Source organism: Arvicanthis niloticus, chromosome 15 (genome assembly GCF_011762505.2).
Source record: "Arvicanthis niloticus isolate mArvNil1 chromosome 15, mArvNil1.pat.X, whole genome shotgun sequence".
NCBI lineage: Eukaryota > Metazoa > Chordata > Mammalia > Rodentia > Muridae > Arvicanthis > Arvicanthis niloticus.
In genome coordinates, this window is record NC_047672.1 from 14,132,668 (window position 1) to 14,146,738 (window position 14,071).

Below are 14,071 nucleotides of genomic sequence, written 5' to 3' on the forward strand. Positions count from 1 at the left end.
TTTCTCTGTGTAGCCCTGGCTGTCCTGGAACTCACTCTGTAGACCAGGCCTGCCTCTGCCTCCCAAGTGCTGGGATTAAAGACGTGTACCACCACTGTCCAGCAAATATTCAATTTTCTTTCATTCTCTTATAAACTGAAGTAATACACATGCTTACGTCTCTTTCTGGATTCTCTCTTCCACTGACCATGCTATCCATTCCTATGCAGACAGCATAATATGTAAACCTGCATGTTAATAATTGTGATGGTTATGGTCAGGATGTCTTGTATGAGAAAAAAATAAATAAAAATAAAATAATTGTGATCCCAACCTTCAATTCAATGAAATCTAGAATCACCTAGGAGATAGGCCCCTGGTCTTACAATTGGGGAATTATCTTGATTAGCTTAATTGAGGTATGAAGACCCACTTACTGAGGGTGGCACCATTTTCTGGGCTAGAGTCCTGGACTATAAACATAGAAGGATGCTGGGAACAAGATATTATTGCTCTCTGCTTCCTGACTGGATTCAAGGTGACCAGCTGCTTCAGGCTTCGTTCCTTTTAAACCTCTGTACTATGGTGGACTGTATCCTTGAACTGGGAACCAGAATTACACTTTCTCCTTAAAGCTGCACAGCAACAAGGAAAGGAACTAAGATGCCACCACTCCTACTTTTCTGCCTCCAGTTTCCTGGCCCTTCTTGTCATCAAGATGAAGAAAAACCTTGCTGGAATTTTCAATGACAAATCTCTGAGTCTGTAAGTCAATGTGAAGAAAATAGACATTTCCATAACACTCTATTAATTGAGAACATCTTCATAATTCTTTTGTGTGGAGGACTTGAACTAGTTTGTTAGATTTATTACCAGGCATTAAGGCAACTCTATTGTAAATGATGTCTTATTTATGTTTTTAGTTGCTTGATATGAAAAAAAAGCTGAATCTGATTAAGTACTCTATTATTTCTAGATTTATGGTTTCCTCAGGTGGGTTCCAAGGATAAAAATTATATTAATTGTATATTTATAGTTTTACTTCTTCCTCCGCAGCAATTTTGTCTCTATATTTTTGTCACACCATACTTACTGAATCCTCAAGAAAACACTGGCAGGACGTAATGCTAGTCAGCACCTTTCTCTCTCCTTCCATTTTATTTTTTTAACTTCAATGAGGCAAAAGCTTTATTTATCTTCATTTTAGACTTTACTTCTTGGCTTCTTTGGATTAATCAATAGCAAACAAATAACTGGATATAGGCAATAATTAACTGAAAGTTTCAGTCCGAGAATCTTGAAATTTAAAGTATTAAGAATTTGTTTCATCCTATCCCAAGTGAGATTTTAAAGCAATCAAATCATTGCTATTTTATTCTTAAAGTTGAGTCAGTTCAGTTTACTTTATTGTTTGCAGCTTCATCAATATTCTGAACAGGCTCACCCTCTTCCTCCAGCAGCAAGTTGTGCTTTTCCATTGCATCTGCCAGGGCCCTGTAGTTTGTCAGGGCCAAGCTGGGTTAACATCCTGGGTGGCATTTCTGTCAGCTGCTGTCCTAGTGCCTGGGAATGCTGAAGTGTGTGTGGTGCCAGAAATGTCTGAATGTTAGTAGGTTTCTAGTCCGAAGTTTGCAAACATACTAAACGTTAACACCAGATATTGCTTATTCCTAATGTCTTTAAGGAAAACAAGAGCTTGAAAGTATTTGCTCTAACAGCCATTTGAAGGCATTTCTTTCACCAGGGCATGACTGTGTATGATTCAGTTAGTTTCTTTGGTTTATCATGGGCTCTTTTACTTTGATGGAAATGAGACCTCTTAAGGGACTAGAGTTGGTTGTGGTGAGGTGTCAGGTAGACTAGCTCAGAGTTGGCAGCTCCAAAAGAAACTCAGGACAAATGATTTACTATCTATCCCTGGTGCCTATCCACATATCAAACCCATGCTGACTCCAGGAGCACTCAGTACCTGGAGTTGCTCTTGGCTCTTCTCATCCTGCCTCCCTAGCCTACACTTCTCCAGGTCTTGGACTTTCTTCCCCCGGCTTTTCATTTCCATATAACCCTGCCATTTCAGCCATATGCTCTCTTGGTCCCTGTTCTCCTGGTCCTCTCTTTTGTCTTCCTATCATGACATCCCCTGCACCCTGGCCCATTCCCCTGGGCATGTTGTCTACTACTTTCTCTCCCTCTCTGGCCTCTTCCAGATGCCTTTGGTTGTACTATTCCTCATCTGTATAATAAAAAAGCCCTTCATCCCAACCATACTTCAGAGCAGCCATGCCCTCGATTTATTCAGCAGTCAGACTTTCAGCTTCCTCTTCCTACTTTATTAGTATTTTAAACTATCAACTGTCCTCCAGAAGGGCCTCCCATCCATCTCATGTTTCTGCAGCAAGGGCTCTATCTATCTGTCCCTGTGCTCCATATCCTCTCTTGGGAGTTTGGTTCCCTGTTGGTTTTGGCCACTGAATAGAGTGTAGCACACGACATCTTTTCAGCTTCCCTAGTAGTACATCACCTTGAGTGTCTCTTCATTCACCTGTTTGCTGGGTTTGTTCCCCGTTATCAGTGCCCGCCCATCTTTCTTGCTCACGTTTGAAATCCATCTGTTCTTACTCTTCAGCTGAGTTAAACTAGCCATATTTAGCATCACTCACTTTTCAGACATGATTGTTTTGTAGAGATTTTCTTGAAGTATGTAGCTTTTCTTAGTCCCTTAACTTAATTGCCTTTCACAAGTAGGAACTTTTATTCATAACGGTATCAGTTACAGCTTTCATGGATTACATCTTTGGTTTGTATTTAAAAGCAATACTATGCCTAAAATTATCTAGCTGTTTTTAGGTTTTTTGTTTCTTGTTTTTTTTTTTTCTTTGTAAATCTCTAATCTATACTTTGATAAAACCTACCTACTACAATGTCATCCTTTATTTTATTCAAGTCATTATATAGTGTACATTGTCCATTTCACACAACTAAGAATAAATTACAATAAATTGATGTTTTTTTTAAAGATGAATTCAAGTGGAAGTCTTCACCACTGGTAGAAGTTATTTGTGGCGATTTGAGTGAGAATAATGTCCACAGGCTCATCTATTTATTTCCATGCTGAATTCCCAAGTGACCTGTCTAAAAGGGGTGTGGCCTTGTTGAAGGAGGCATGTCATTGAGGGTAGGCTTTGAACCTTCAAAAGTCCAGGTCTGTGTCTGTCTATGTCTGTCTGTCTATGTCTATCTCTACCTATCTATATTTCTCTTTTTCTCTCCCTCATTCTTCCCCCTCCCTGTCTGTCTGCTTGCCTATGCCTGCCTGTAGATCAGGAATATAAAGTGCTCAGCTCAGCTACTCCTTATTACCATATGTGGAGTTACGTCCTCTTTCACGATGATAATTTAGCAGAGACCCTCTGCAACTGTAAACAAGTCCTCAATTAAATGTTTTCTTTGTTAAAAAAAAAAAGACACATGAATCTAAGCAAAATTTAATCATACCTCTATTGAGGTTTTTCTCTCTTAATTTGTTAATATGATTAGTTATATATATGGATTTTCTTGTAAGAAACTATATTAGCACACTTTCAATAAATTCAACTTGGACAAACTTTATCAACTTTATTTTTTACAGAAAATTAACTTTGATTTGCTATTATTTTGTTGACTAAAATAAAGTTATTATTTTCCTATAGTATTCTTTTTTTTTTTTTTTTTTTTTTTGGTTTTTCGAGACAGGGTTTCTCTGTATAGCCCTGGCTGTCCTGGAACTCACTCTGTAGACCAGGCTGGCCTCGAACTCAGAAATCCGCCTGCCTCTGCCTCCCAAGTGCTGGGATTAAAGGCGTGCGCCACCACCACCCGGCTTCCTATAGTATTCTTAGTGACCAGGTCATACTTGTCTTAAAGGGTAAGCAAAAGAGAACTGCTATCAGTTTGTCTGTGTTATGATTTATATACAGTCTCCTTAGCATCTCATGTGTTGAATTCTTGGACCCCAGATGGCAAATCCAGTCATTGAGGTAGGCTCACTATAGAGGTACCAGCTTCATTAATGGGTCAGATCCACTGAGGAATTCATACTCAACAGTAATTAGAAAGTGAGGCTGCTCGAAAGTAACTGGTCATGAAAGCATGTCTGGAGGATACACACTGCCCTGCTCCTTTCCTATGTCTGTTTTCAGCCCTCCTGTGGTGAGCAACTTGCCCTGTCCTGCCTTTCCACAGACATACTTTGCCACAATAGCCCAAAAATGGGGCTAAGTATCCCTAGACTGAAATTTCTAAAGCCAAAATAAATTGCTCTCTAAACCATTTTTCATAGAGACAAAAACTAGCACAGGCTTTATAAGTACAATTATTTATATCTTTCTGAAACCTAAATCATATATGACTTCCAAAGTAGTTACAACATCTAGCTTACCCAATTCTTAAACTGTAAAATACACATCACATGCCTCAAAGAAGACTTGGGACTGCAAGCCAGCAGCATCCCAAGTGTTTCTGACAAAGAGAATCTACTGTGCTTTGAAAAAACCACGACCCTAGCAGGAGAGCTTCTGGTTTCCCTCTACTCTCACAGCAAGCTACAGAACTACAATAGGCTCCAAGCACAGGAATCCATAGAAGACTTATTCTAAGATGTACAATGGGTGACTAAACTTAAGAAAGTATTAAGCTTTATAACCTACTGTTAACTGCACTTAACACACACTGTGACCAACTGCTTCAGACCATTCAGTCAACTAGCATATTTCTTTTCTTTTACAACTTTGTGTAGAGAGGTCTGTTGTTACCACAGCTCAGTAGTCTTTCTTCTCTTGCTAGGTTGAGAGCTGTTACCACTAAAGCTCTAGAAGTACCCCATGGCTTTTGAGTTGGCATATCTCAATTGTCAGTGCTTATGCTTTATGGTTGAAATGTCAGCAGGAATTACTTGAATACAAGCCGATACACCAGCATATGTGTTCTGCTAACTGAGAAAGCTACTAGGGAGTGGGTACTACATACAATACTCTGAACAACAGGATGGTTCAGGTTCTGGGTGGAACTAAAGTATGAAGAACAAATTCCTCACCATGCACAGAATAATGCACATTTAAAGTATGAGTCATCTCGGGACTTTTCTTAGTATTTTTAGACTTTCCTTGACCATGGGTAACTGAGACTACAGAAAGCAACACAGTAGTTGGGGATGAGGTGGTGGTGGGAGCTAGTGCATTAGATGCTGTAGCTCCTAAGTGAGAAAGCCACTTCTAAGGGCAAATGTCCTTCCTTATCCACAGCATCTCTTAGATGCCCAAGATTTGTTGAGAACAATCTTGGGTTATGCTTACTATTTCAACATAATTATTTTCTGCTCATAAAAAAAAAATCCTAGTCTGAGTACAGCTGGAGGCTTCCCACAATGGTACCTCTTCTTGTTCAGGGTCAGATGAGCCAGAGACCGTTGTGCAGGCCATATGACTACTTCTCTCCACTTCACACTTGAATCCTCTTCCCTAGTAAAGGCTAGATAAAACCCAGAAACCCCATTATAGACTGGGGGAAAGTTTAAGCTTGAACCAAACTTAAATATTCTTAACTGAAGTAAGCTATTCAGTTCACCAAATTTACAAGGAAACAAAGAGGGTTTTACCTGCAAAGTCCACTATATACACATAAACAGTATGATTATTGTCAACTAGACAGGATTAAAAATCACCATGGAAATACACCTGTGAGAGTACCTAGGAAGATATTTCTAGAAAGTTTTAATTGAGAAGAGAAGACCTACAGTAAATGTGAATGGCATTATTCCACGGGCTGGCATCCTGGACTGAAACAAAAAGGAAAAGTGACCTGAACCAGCATTCATCTCTATCTGCTTCCTGACTATGGACACACTGTGACCAGCTGCCCTAAGCTCTTGCTGCCAAGATCTTCCCAGCATTATGAGCTGTTCTGACAAACTGTGAGCCAGAATAAACCCTTTCTTCTTTCAGTTGCTTTCATCAGGCATGTTGTTACAGAATGAGAAAGTAACTAATACACATTGGTGACTTAATTATAAGACTTCTGGTTGGGACCACAGAGGAAAATTCCTATTTCTAATTAATAGTTAATAAAATAACAAATATTCTTCCAACACAATCAGGTTCAAGCAGGTGTCATTTTGTCACAAATGGAAATACACAAATGAGGTGATGGCAGCCCCAGAAGAACAGGCATAGTCTAAATTCTAATGTCTTTTCTTGTATTAATAATTGTTGTCTTTGTAAAGGAAGGTAATATAGTTTTAACTGTCATAGCAACAGAGATGAAACTAAAACAGATATCTACCTTTACTTCAAACAATGTTCACTATTTTCATACATCTAATTTATCTGTAGAAGAAAATCATGATTAAGTAGTATGTCTTACCTTCTAAGGACCAGCTCAAAACCAGAATGCTACCCATCACCATCTTTTCTTTTTTGGGGGGAAGGGGTATCTTAGTATGTATCCCAGGCTAAGGTTCAAACTTGGGGGCCTTCTGTTTCAATCTCCCAAGAACTAGGATTATTTCATGATTAATACGAGAGATCAAAAAATATCATTAGCACATTTTCCTGTTCATTTATTCATTTTACCTAAAATATACATGAAATGTGTGAAAACTAAGTATACCAGATCAACTTTAATCTAACATATAAGACACTGTCTGTCATTTAAAATATTTCAAAGCATTAACCTGGAGGTAATCTGGACTACACCATCTCAAAGGCCCTAGCATAATGTTTGAAAAACAAGGGATGTCAAAAATGTTTTCAACAACAGTAAGTTTTTTAAAAGGCTTTATGATTATTCTGACACCTGCCTGTAGACTGCCCAAATACCAGGGTTCATAATGTTAAAAAATAAATGTCTTATTATTTCCTTTATAGTATTAAGATAACATTATATAAAAATTCTAAACTTTACCAAGACAAACTCTTCAGCAAAACAGTAACAATTAAGCACCTATCTAATAGAGTGACTAAAAAAAAATAATAAAGTATTCTTAATACCATCTAGGAAATTGTCACTAACCTGTTGAGGAGTAATAGTATCTCTATAACTTGGTAAAATTTTTAAGGTGACACTTCCACTAATATTTTTCAATAATTCTTGTAATTCCTTTGGATTGTTTCCAACCTCATGGCCATTGACTTCCTTAATGATGTCTCCCACATGAAGCAGACCTTGTCGGTCTATCATTCCTCCATGAAGGATTCGGGCGATTACCAGATCATTATTTTCAACCCTAAATGTTACACCCTATAAAAATTAAAAACAAAAAACAAAACATGTAAACATCAATGAATACAAACAAAATAATTCTGAAACTATGCTGGTGAATTCTATTCCCATGCTTTTTCCTGTCCAATCCCAATAAAGTACAATTGTGATATCAGAGACCAGCCATGCAACTGGGTTAACCCTTAAAATCTAGTTATATTCCACAGACAGAGGGAGCAACAGAGATTGCTGACTTGTCCTGACTGCCACATCCCTCTTTTTAGGAACCACAAGTAAAAAGTTTAAGAGGAAGTAACTAATTACACTGCTTATACTTTGTACTGTTTAATACTTCAGTATAATTTACTTAGGTATACACTTTAAATTTTATAATTTAAACATATTTAAGTTTATTAAATTTATATACTTTAAAAACATATTTCTTGTTTTGGTGTTATTACTAAGCAAACAGACAATTTCCAAAAGGCTGGGAAGAAATGAACCCGTTTTCCTGTTTCCCACTGGACTATTTATAGCTTCTAAGTCAGTTTAAGGTTTCATTTTGCTTATGTTTCATAGGCTACATGCCTGACAGATGGTCTGCTGTGTATTTCTATGAAGGCCAACAAGACTGACAAAATGAGCATTGGCGGGTGGTTACCAGTGTACCAGGAGCAGCCTGGGCAGCTCCACAATTCAGATCTAAGACACAGTCATTTGTCTACTCACCAATGGCTCTCCAGCTCTTTTGTGAATACCGAGAATACGGATGGCATCTACTGGCAATAACTGATTATTGAGAGAAGGAATATTCATTTCTGGGCTTGAAGGAGGCGAATCATAACACTTTGAAGCCACAATATCATGGGCTTCCAGGAGCGACTGTAGGGAGTCAAAACAGCCTGTGGTTATTAGCTACTGATGGAACAAGTTGCTAAAAATAATTTGTTAGTTCATTATCACTGTAGAATACTAAAATTTTCTAAGAGCACATTATTAAATTCCCAACATGAATTATGTCAAATAAATATATAATCATTTTTTAAAAAGTAAAACAAGATTATTTTATTATCATAAACAATATCATATTCAGGTTTTCAGATTTGAAGAAACTAGTAGAATTTAGTCACATATTTTTATTTTAAAGTATCATGTTCACTGGAAACCAAACCTGGGTTTCTAAACCTGGCAGTAGGAGGTGACAAATTTCCTATCAGCAGGGTCAGCATCCTCTTTGGTCTTTACTACTAATCCCTATCTATAAGGTACAAAAAAAAAAAAAAAAAATTGAGTGATAAAGACTCTAATTTTTATTATGCTGATATATTAATAATATGATATACTTTGGACACTTACAAAAGGTATGCTAAAAAATACCTAAGAGAAAATAGATATCAGCAACTTCCATTACTAGAAGGAACCTGCAAATTACCAATAAGGTTTTAGTCTATAAAAGATAGACTAAAAAAAGAAAAAAAGAATCAGAAATGGTTCTGAATATAATGTCCATTTTGCTTTCTACGTTTATTATGTGTATGCTATTATGGGTGTTTTGAGGCAGTTGTCCAGGAATTTCATTTTTTTATAGTAAATATTTTTTAAAAATTCCTTATCCTAAAGCAGTTAAGTTTTAATTCACTACTTGCAATAACACTAAGTTAAAAAGTTTCTGAGTATGCAGAATACATGTTCAAGCATGACAAATCAAAATAGAAGAGGATGGCAAGTACCAACACATTCAAGAAACAAACCATCTGGGGTTCAGCTTAACTGGCAATTTCTAATAATTTCATAAAATCATTTACAAAGATACTGGAAAATAAATGTAAAAACAGCGTTAGAAAGACAGCTGAGAAGTAAAGTGCTTGACCCCCAAGCCTGAGTACTGTGTGAGAGTCCTAGCATGCACATAAAAAGCTGGGTAGAGTGGTGCATGTCTGTGTCCCAGCTCTGACAAGTGGGCACAGGAGGATTTCTCTGGCCCTTGCTGGCCAACTGGTGATAAACTGTCTCAAAAAGAAACAAAGAGAAGGAGGGAGAAAGGCAGGGAAGGACAGAGGGAGGGAGGAAAGCATACATCAGACTTTGCCCATTAGACTTTGCATGTATGAACACAGGTGAAACACATGCAAACATACATACACACATCAAAAAATTCAAAAAGGAAAGAACTAAGAAATCTCTATGAGAGGTTTTCTTATGAATGTTGGAAGCTATTCAAAGCTCTAACCTGGGCTTCTATTTTGAGGCAGGGTTTTTGTTCCTCTGACTACATCAAACACTACTAATATAATTTTATCTCTCTGGCCAAGAATTTTCAGGAGCTCCAGATTCCTATACAAAAAGGCTGATCACCCCTGGATGTCAGGGTAATTTGAATGCCAAAAGAAAAAAAAAAAATCAAGCAACCAACCCAGGTGCATACAGCTATTTAGCAAAGAAAAAGACTAAAAAGTTCATCTGTTACCAATTAAGGATGATATTTTAAACAACTCTTACTTTAAAAATTGGTAAAGAATAGTACTCCTCATTTTGCTACCTTTTCCAGTAGGAAATGTTACAGGACAGAAGGCCAGCTGAAGATAAACTCTGAGACCACAGAACAATGCCAGCTTACATATACAAAATGAGACAATTTGGAAAATGCTATTTTGTAATCAATCTCTAATAAAAACATTGATTTAGGCAAGGATTATTAATTTGTGTTTATGTATAGCAGTAGTTCTCAACTTTCCTAATGCTGTGACCCTTTAATACAGTTCCTCATGCTGTGGTGACCCCAACCATATAATTATTTTTGTTGATACTTCGTAACTGTAATTTTGCTAGTGTTATGAATCATAACATAAATACATGTTGTTGGGTTTTTTTCTGGGTGGTTGTAGGAGAGCCCTGAAAGGGTCATTAAACTTCTAAAGGGGTCAAGACCCAAAGGTTGAGAACCATTGATCTAGAGGTAGCTGGTTGTAAGAAAATTAACACTAGTATAATGTTGGCCTGCTATGGTGGCACATGCTTATAATGCTTGCCCTCTGGAGGCTGAGGTAGGAGAGAAGAATGGTTAAAGAGGCCAGCTTGTGCTATGTAACCAGACCTCTCCCAGCAAAGAAACAAGTAACACCCTCCTCCATTAGAAAGCATCTGTATAACAACAACAAAAAACCCACCAATACACTAGATTATCTCCCAGTGGAGAGGATTTCAAACAAAGGATAAGATGTCGCAGGGTACCAGTTTCAGCACCAACACTGGTAGAGAACCAGGTATTCTACATCTTTTGATACTCACTTTGCATCATCATTTAAGATGCATTCAAATTCATTCAAATTCAAATTCAAAGTAGTGTGTTTGAGAACTGAGTCATTAATCCTTTAAGAAGAACTTCTAAAAGTAAATAACACACCAGAAAATCAACCAGGTAAAATCAGGAGGTGGGACACTGGGCTTAGTCTCTTCAACTAAGCACTACACGCAGGATGGCAATGGGAATCCCACATAGACTGTTAATTCGTGTGTGTAGTATCCTGGTCCCAAGTTTTCCCAGAACCCTCAAGATAAAAGTCAAATCTTCACACTGCCTTATATAAACTCAATTACTTAGCCTCTTATAATGTGGTTTAAGAAAGCAAAGGAGTGTTACTATCTAATTTTGAGGACAAAGACTGCAGGAAAAACAGTGTCACTTTCTTCTTCTTTGATGGCAAATCTTTTTCTGCTAAAATGCAATGTCTGTCATACAGTGCGTGAGCACACACAGCTGGATGTATTTCTGGGGATTCTATTCGCTTGTTACTCTTCTCCTCTTCTCTACTACCACACACTCTTATTACAGATTTAAAATAAAAACTCCCCGTTGTTTCTGTTCTGAAGTGAATTTTTCTTTGTGAAACTGTTTAACTCACTCACAGGTCAATTGTTTTTTTGAATCTACAGGATGAAGTATGCTATGTAATAGACCCTTATCCCTAGACAAACTTTTCCTGTCATCTTTTCATTATGGGTATCATTGAATTCACTTTGATCTTGAAACAATTTTAAAAATGTTCCATACTAGGCCAAAGGAGGAATGAGAAACAGTGATATTAATGAAGAAAAATGCCCATCAAGATGGTTCAGAGGGTACAGGCTCTTGCCACAAACCCTGATGGCTGGAGCTCAGGCTCAGGGATCCATATGGGAAAGGAGAGAGCAGACTCCCAGGTGTCTCTGACTTCCATATATCTGCCATGCTGATGCCCCTCACCCAGTAACAAAAAAAATAAAAATTAAAATTAAAAAAATAAAAAAGGCCAAACCCAGGCAGTGGCGGGGACACTATCAGAGTGAGGAGAACTTTTCCTAGGATGTGGTCTGATGGTGAGTCATGGTAAACTGATGACACAAAGGAAAAACATTATTTCTTTCTGTGGCAAATACTGTATATTTCTGTGCTGTGTATAGCCATGTATGTGTGTTCCCATTCCTTTAACCTCAGGATATTAGAATACCTAAGCTAGAACTTATGGACCTCTAAAACAGGCCCTAAATAGCAATGAATGACATTAGTGTGCAAGTTAGCTTCTCAAGGAGAAAGCCGTGGGAAGAAGGCATGGACGGGCTACCTGGAAGTGAGGCTCCTTGAGTATGCCAACTAGTTCAGCCACATTTTCATCCACACTTATCAGAGGAGTGATATCTTCAAGAATTTCATTCACTAATTCCAAGTTATTGTCACTGACAGCTTCTAATTTTGAATCTTCAAGTCTCTCGTGAGCCTGAAAAGACAAGACAGGATTAAAGTAATATTGCCGATGTGTTTTGTTCTCGCTGGTATTACACTGGTTCATATATTCTACCAAGACCCCAGAATAAGACCTTGAATGAGGGTGGAAACACGGCAGGTAGAGAGCTCTGTTCCTATCCTGCTTTGTGTATAACAGCAAACAAGAGCCTGGATCCAAACAAAGGAGGAGCATACCAGCTAGAATAGAAATCCCTAAGGAAAAAGAAAAATTTTCAGAGATCATCTACCTATCTAGATGGAGCTCAAATTTCATTAGGTAAGTTGTATCACACAACATCCCAGTGCCACTGCGACAGGAGCTGCAGAATCAGGGCCACACAGATGTCACTCACAACAAAAGGGTATTTGCCTGCCTGCCTTCTTTTCTTCCTTCCTTCCTTCCTTCCTTCCTTCCTTCCTTCCTTCCTTCCTTCCTTCCTTTCTTTCTTTCTTTCTTTCTTTCTTTCTTTCTTTCTTTCTTTCTTTCTCCTTCCTCCCTCCCTCCCTCCCTCCCTTCCTTCCTTCCTTCTTAATTGAGTATTCTACTTATTTACATTTCAAATGTTATCCCCTTCCCCCCACCAGCCAGAAACTCCCTATTCAGTCCCCCCTCCTGCTGCTTCTAAGAGGGTGTGCCCCATCCACCCATTCCCCCTCTCACCCTCGAATTCCCCAACACTGGGGCATCCCGAGTTCACAGGACCAAGAACCTCCACTCCCACCAATGCCTGATAAGGCCATCCTCCTCTACACATACAGCTGGAGACATGGGTCCCTCTATGCATGTTCCCTGGAGGTTTAGACCCTGGGAGCTCTGGTTGGTTGGTACTGTCACTCTTCCCACGGGGCTACAAGCCCCTTTAGCTCCTTCAGTCTTCTTCCTACCTCCTCTATTAGGGACCCCATGATCAGTTCAATGATTAGCTTCGAGCATCTGTTTCTGTATATGTCAGATTCTGGCAGAGCCTCTCAGGAGACAGCTATATCAGGCTCCTGTCAGCATGCACTTCCTGGCATCCACAACAGTGTCTGCCTTTAGTGGCTGCATATGGGATGGATCCCCATGTAGGGCAGTCTCTAGATGGCCCCTCCTTCAGTCTCTGCTTCACACTTTGTCTCTGTATTTGCTCCCTTGAGTATTTTGTTACTCCTAAGAAGGACCGAAACACCCATACTTTGGTTTTCCTTCTTCTTGTGCTTCATGTGGTCTGTGAGTTGTATTTTAGGTATTCTGAGCTTTGGGGCTAAGATCTACTTATCAGTGAGTGCATACCATGTGTGTTCTTTTGTGATTGGGTTACCTCACTCAGGATGATATTTTTTAGTTCCATCCATTTGCCTAAGAATTTCATGAATTCATTGATTTTAATAGCTGAGTAGAACTTCATTGTGGTACTGTACCACATTTTCTGTATCCATTCCTCTATTGAAGGACATCTGGGTTGTTTCTAGCTTCTGGCTATTATAAATAAGGCTGCTATAACATAGTGGAGCATGTGTCCTTGTTATATGTTGGAGCATCTTTTGAGTATATGCCCAGGAATGGTATAACTGGGTCCTCAGGTAATACTATGTCCAATTTTCTGAGGAATGGTTAGACTGATTCCCAGAGTGATTGTACCAGCTTACAATCCCACCAACAATGTGTTTCTCTTTCTCCACATCCTTGTCAGCATCTGCTATTCCCTGAGTTTTTTTTATCTTAGCCATTCTGACTGGTGTGATGTGGAATGTCAGGGTTGTTTTGATTTGCATTTCTTTGATGATTAAAGATGTTGAACATTTCTTTGGGTGCTTTTTGATCATTTGAGTTTCCTTAATTGAGAATTCTTTGTTTAGCTCTGTACCCCATTTTTAATAGGGTTATTTGATTGTCTGGAGTCTAATTTCTTGAGTTCTTTGTATATATTGGATATGAGCCCTCTATCAGATGTAGGATTGGTAAAGATCTTTTTCCAATCTTTTGGTTGCCATTTTGTCCTATTGACAGTGTCCTTTGCCTTACAGAAGCTTTGCAATTTTATGAGGTCCCATTTGTCAATTCTTCATCTTAGGACATAAGCCATTGGTGTCCTGTTCAGGAACTTTTCCCCTGTG

The 14,071-nt window shown here is 38.5% G+C and overlaps 1 protein-coding gene across 13 annotated transcripts in view; it reads right to left on the minus strand.

Annotated features, from left to right (window-relative positions):
* Positions 1-14,071, minus strand: part of Pals2 (protein associated with LIN7 2, MAGUK p55 family member) — an 80,667-nt gene that overhangs the window by 25,573 nt on the left and 41,023 nt on the right. For 12 of the 13 annotated variants that reach the window (XM_076913349.1, XM_076913348.1, XM_034519142.2 and 9 more), the window contains 3 exons: positions 11,814-11,966; positions 7,942-8,094; positions 7,024-7,251 (listed from right to left, as the gene is read on the minus strand). In XM_076913349.1, the coding sequence (XP_076769464.1) occupies positions 7,024-7,251; positions 7,942-8,094; positions 11,814-11,966 (534 nt within the window). Of the gene's footprint in view, positions 1-7,023; positions 7,252-7,941; positions 8,115-11,813; positions 11,967-14,071 lie in introns of all 13 variants that reach the window. The other variant, XM_076913354.1, reaches the window with a different exon arrangement.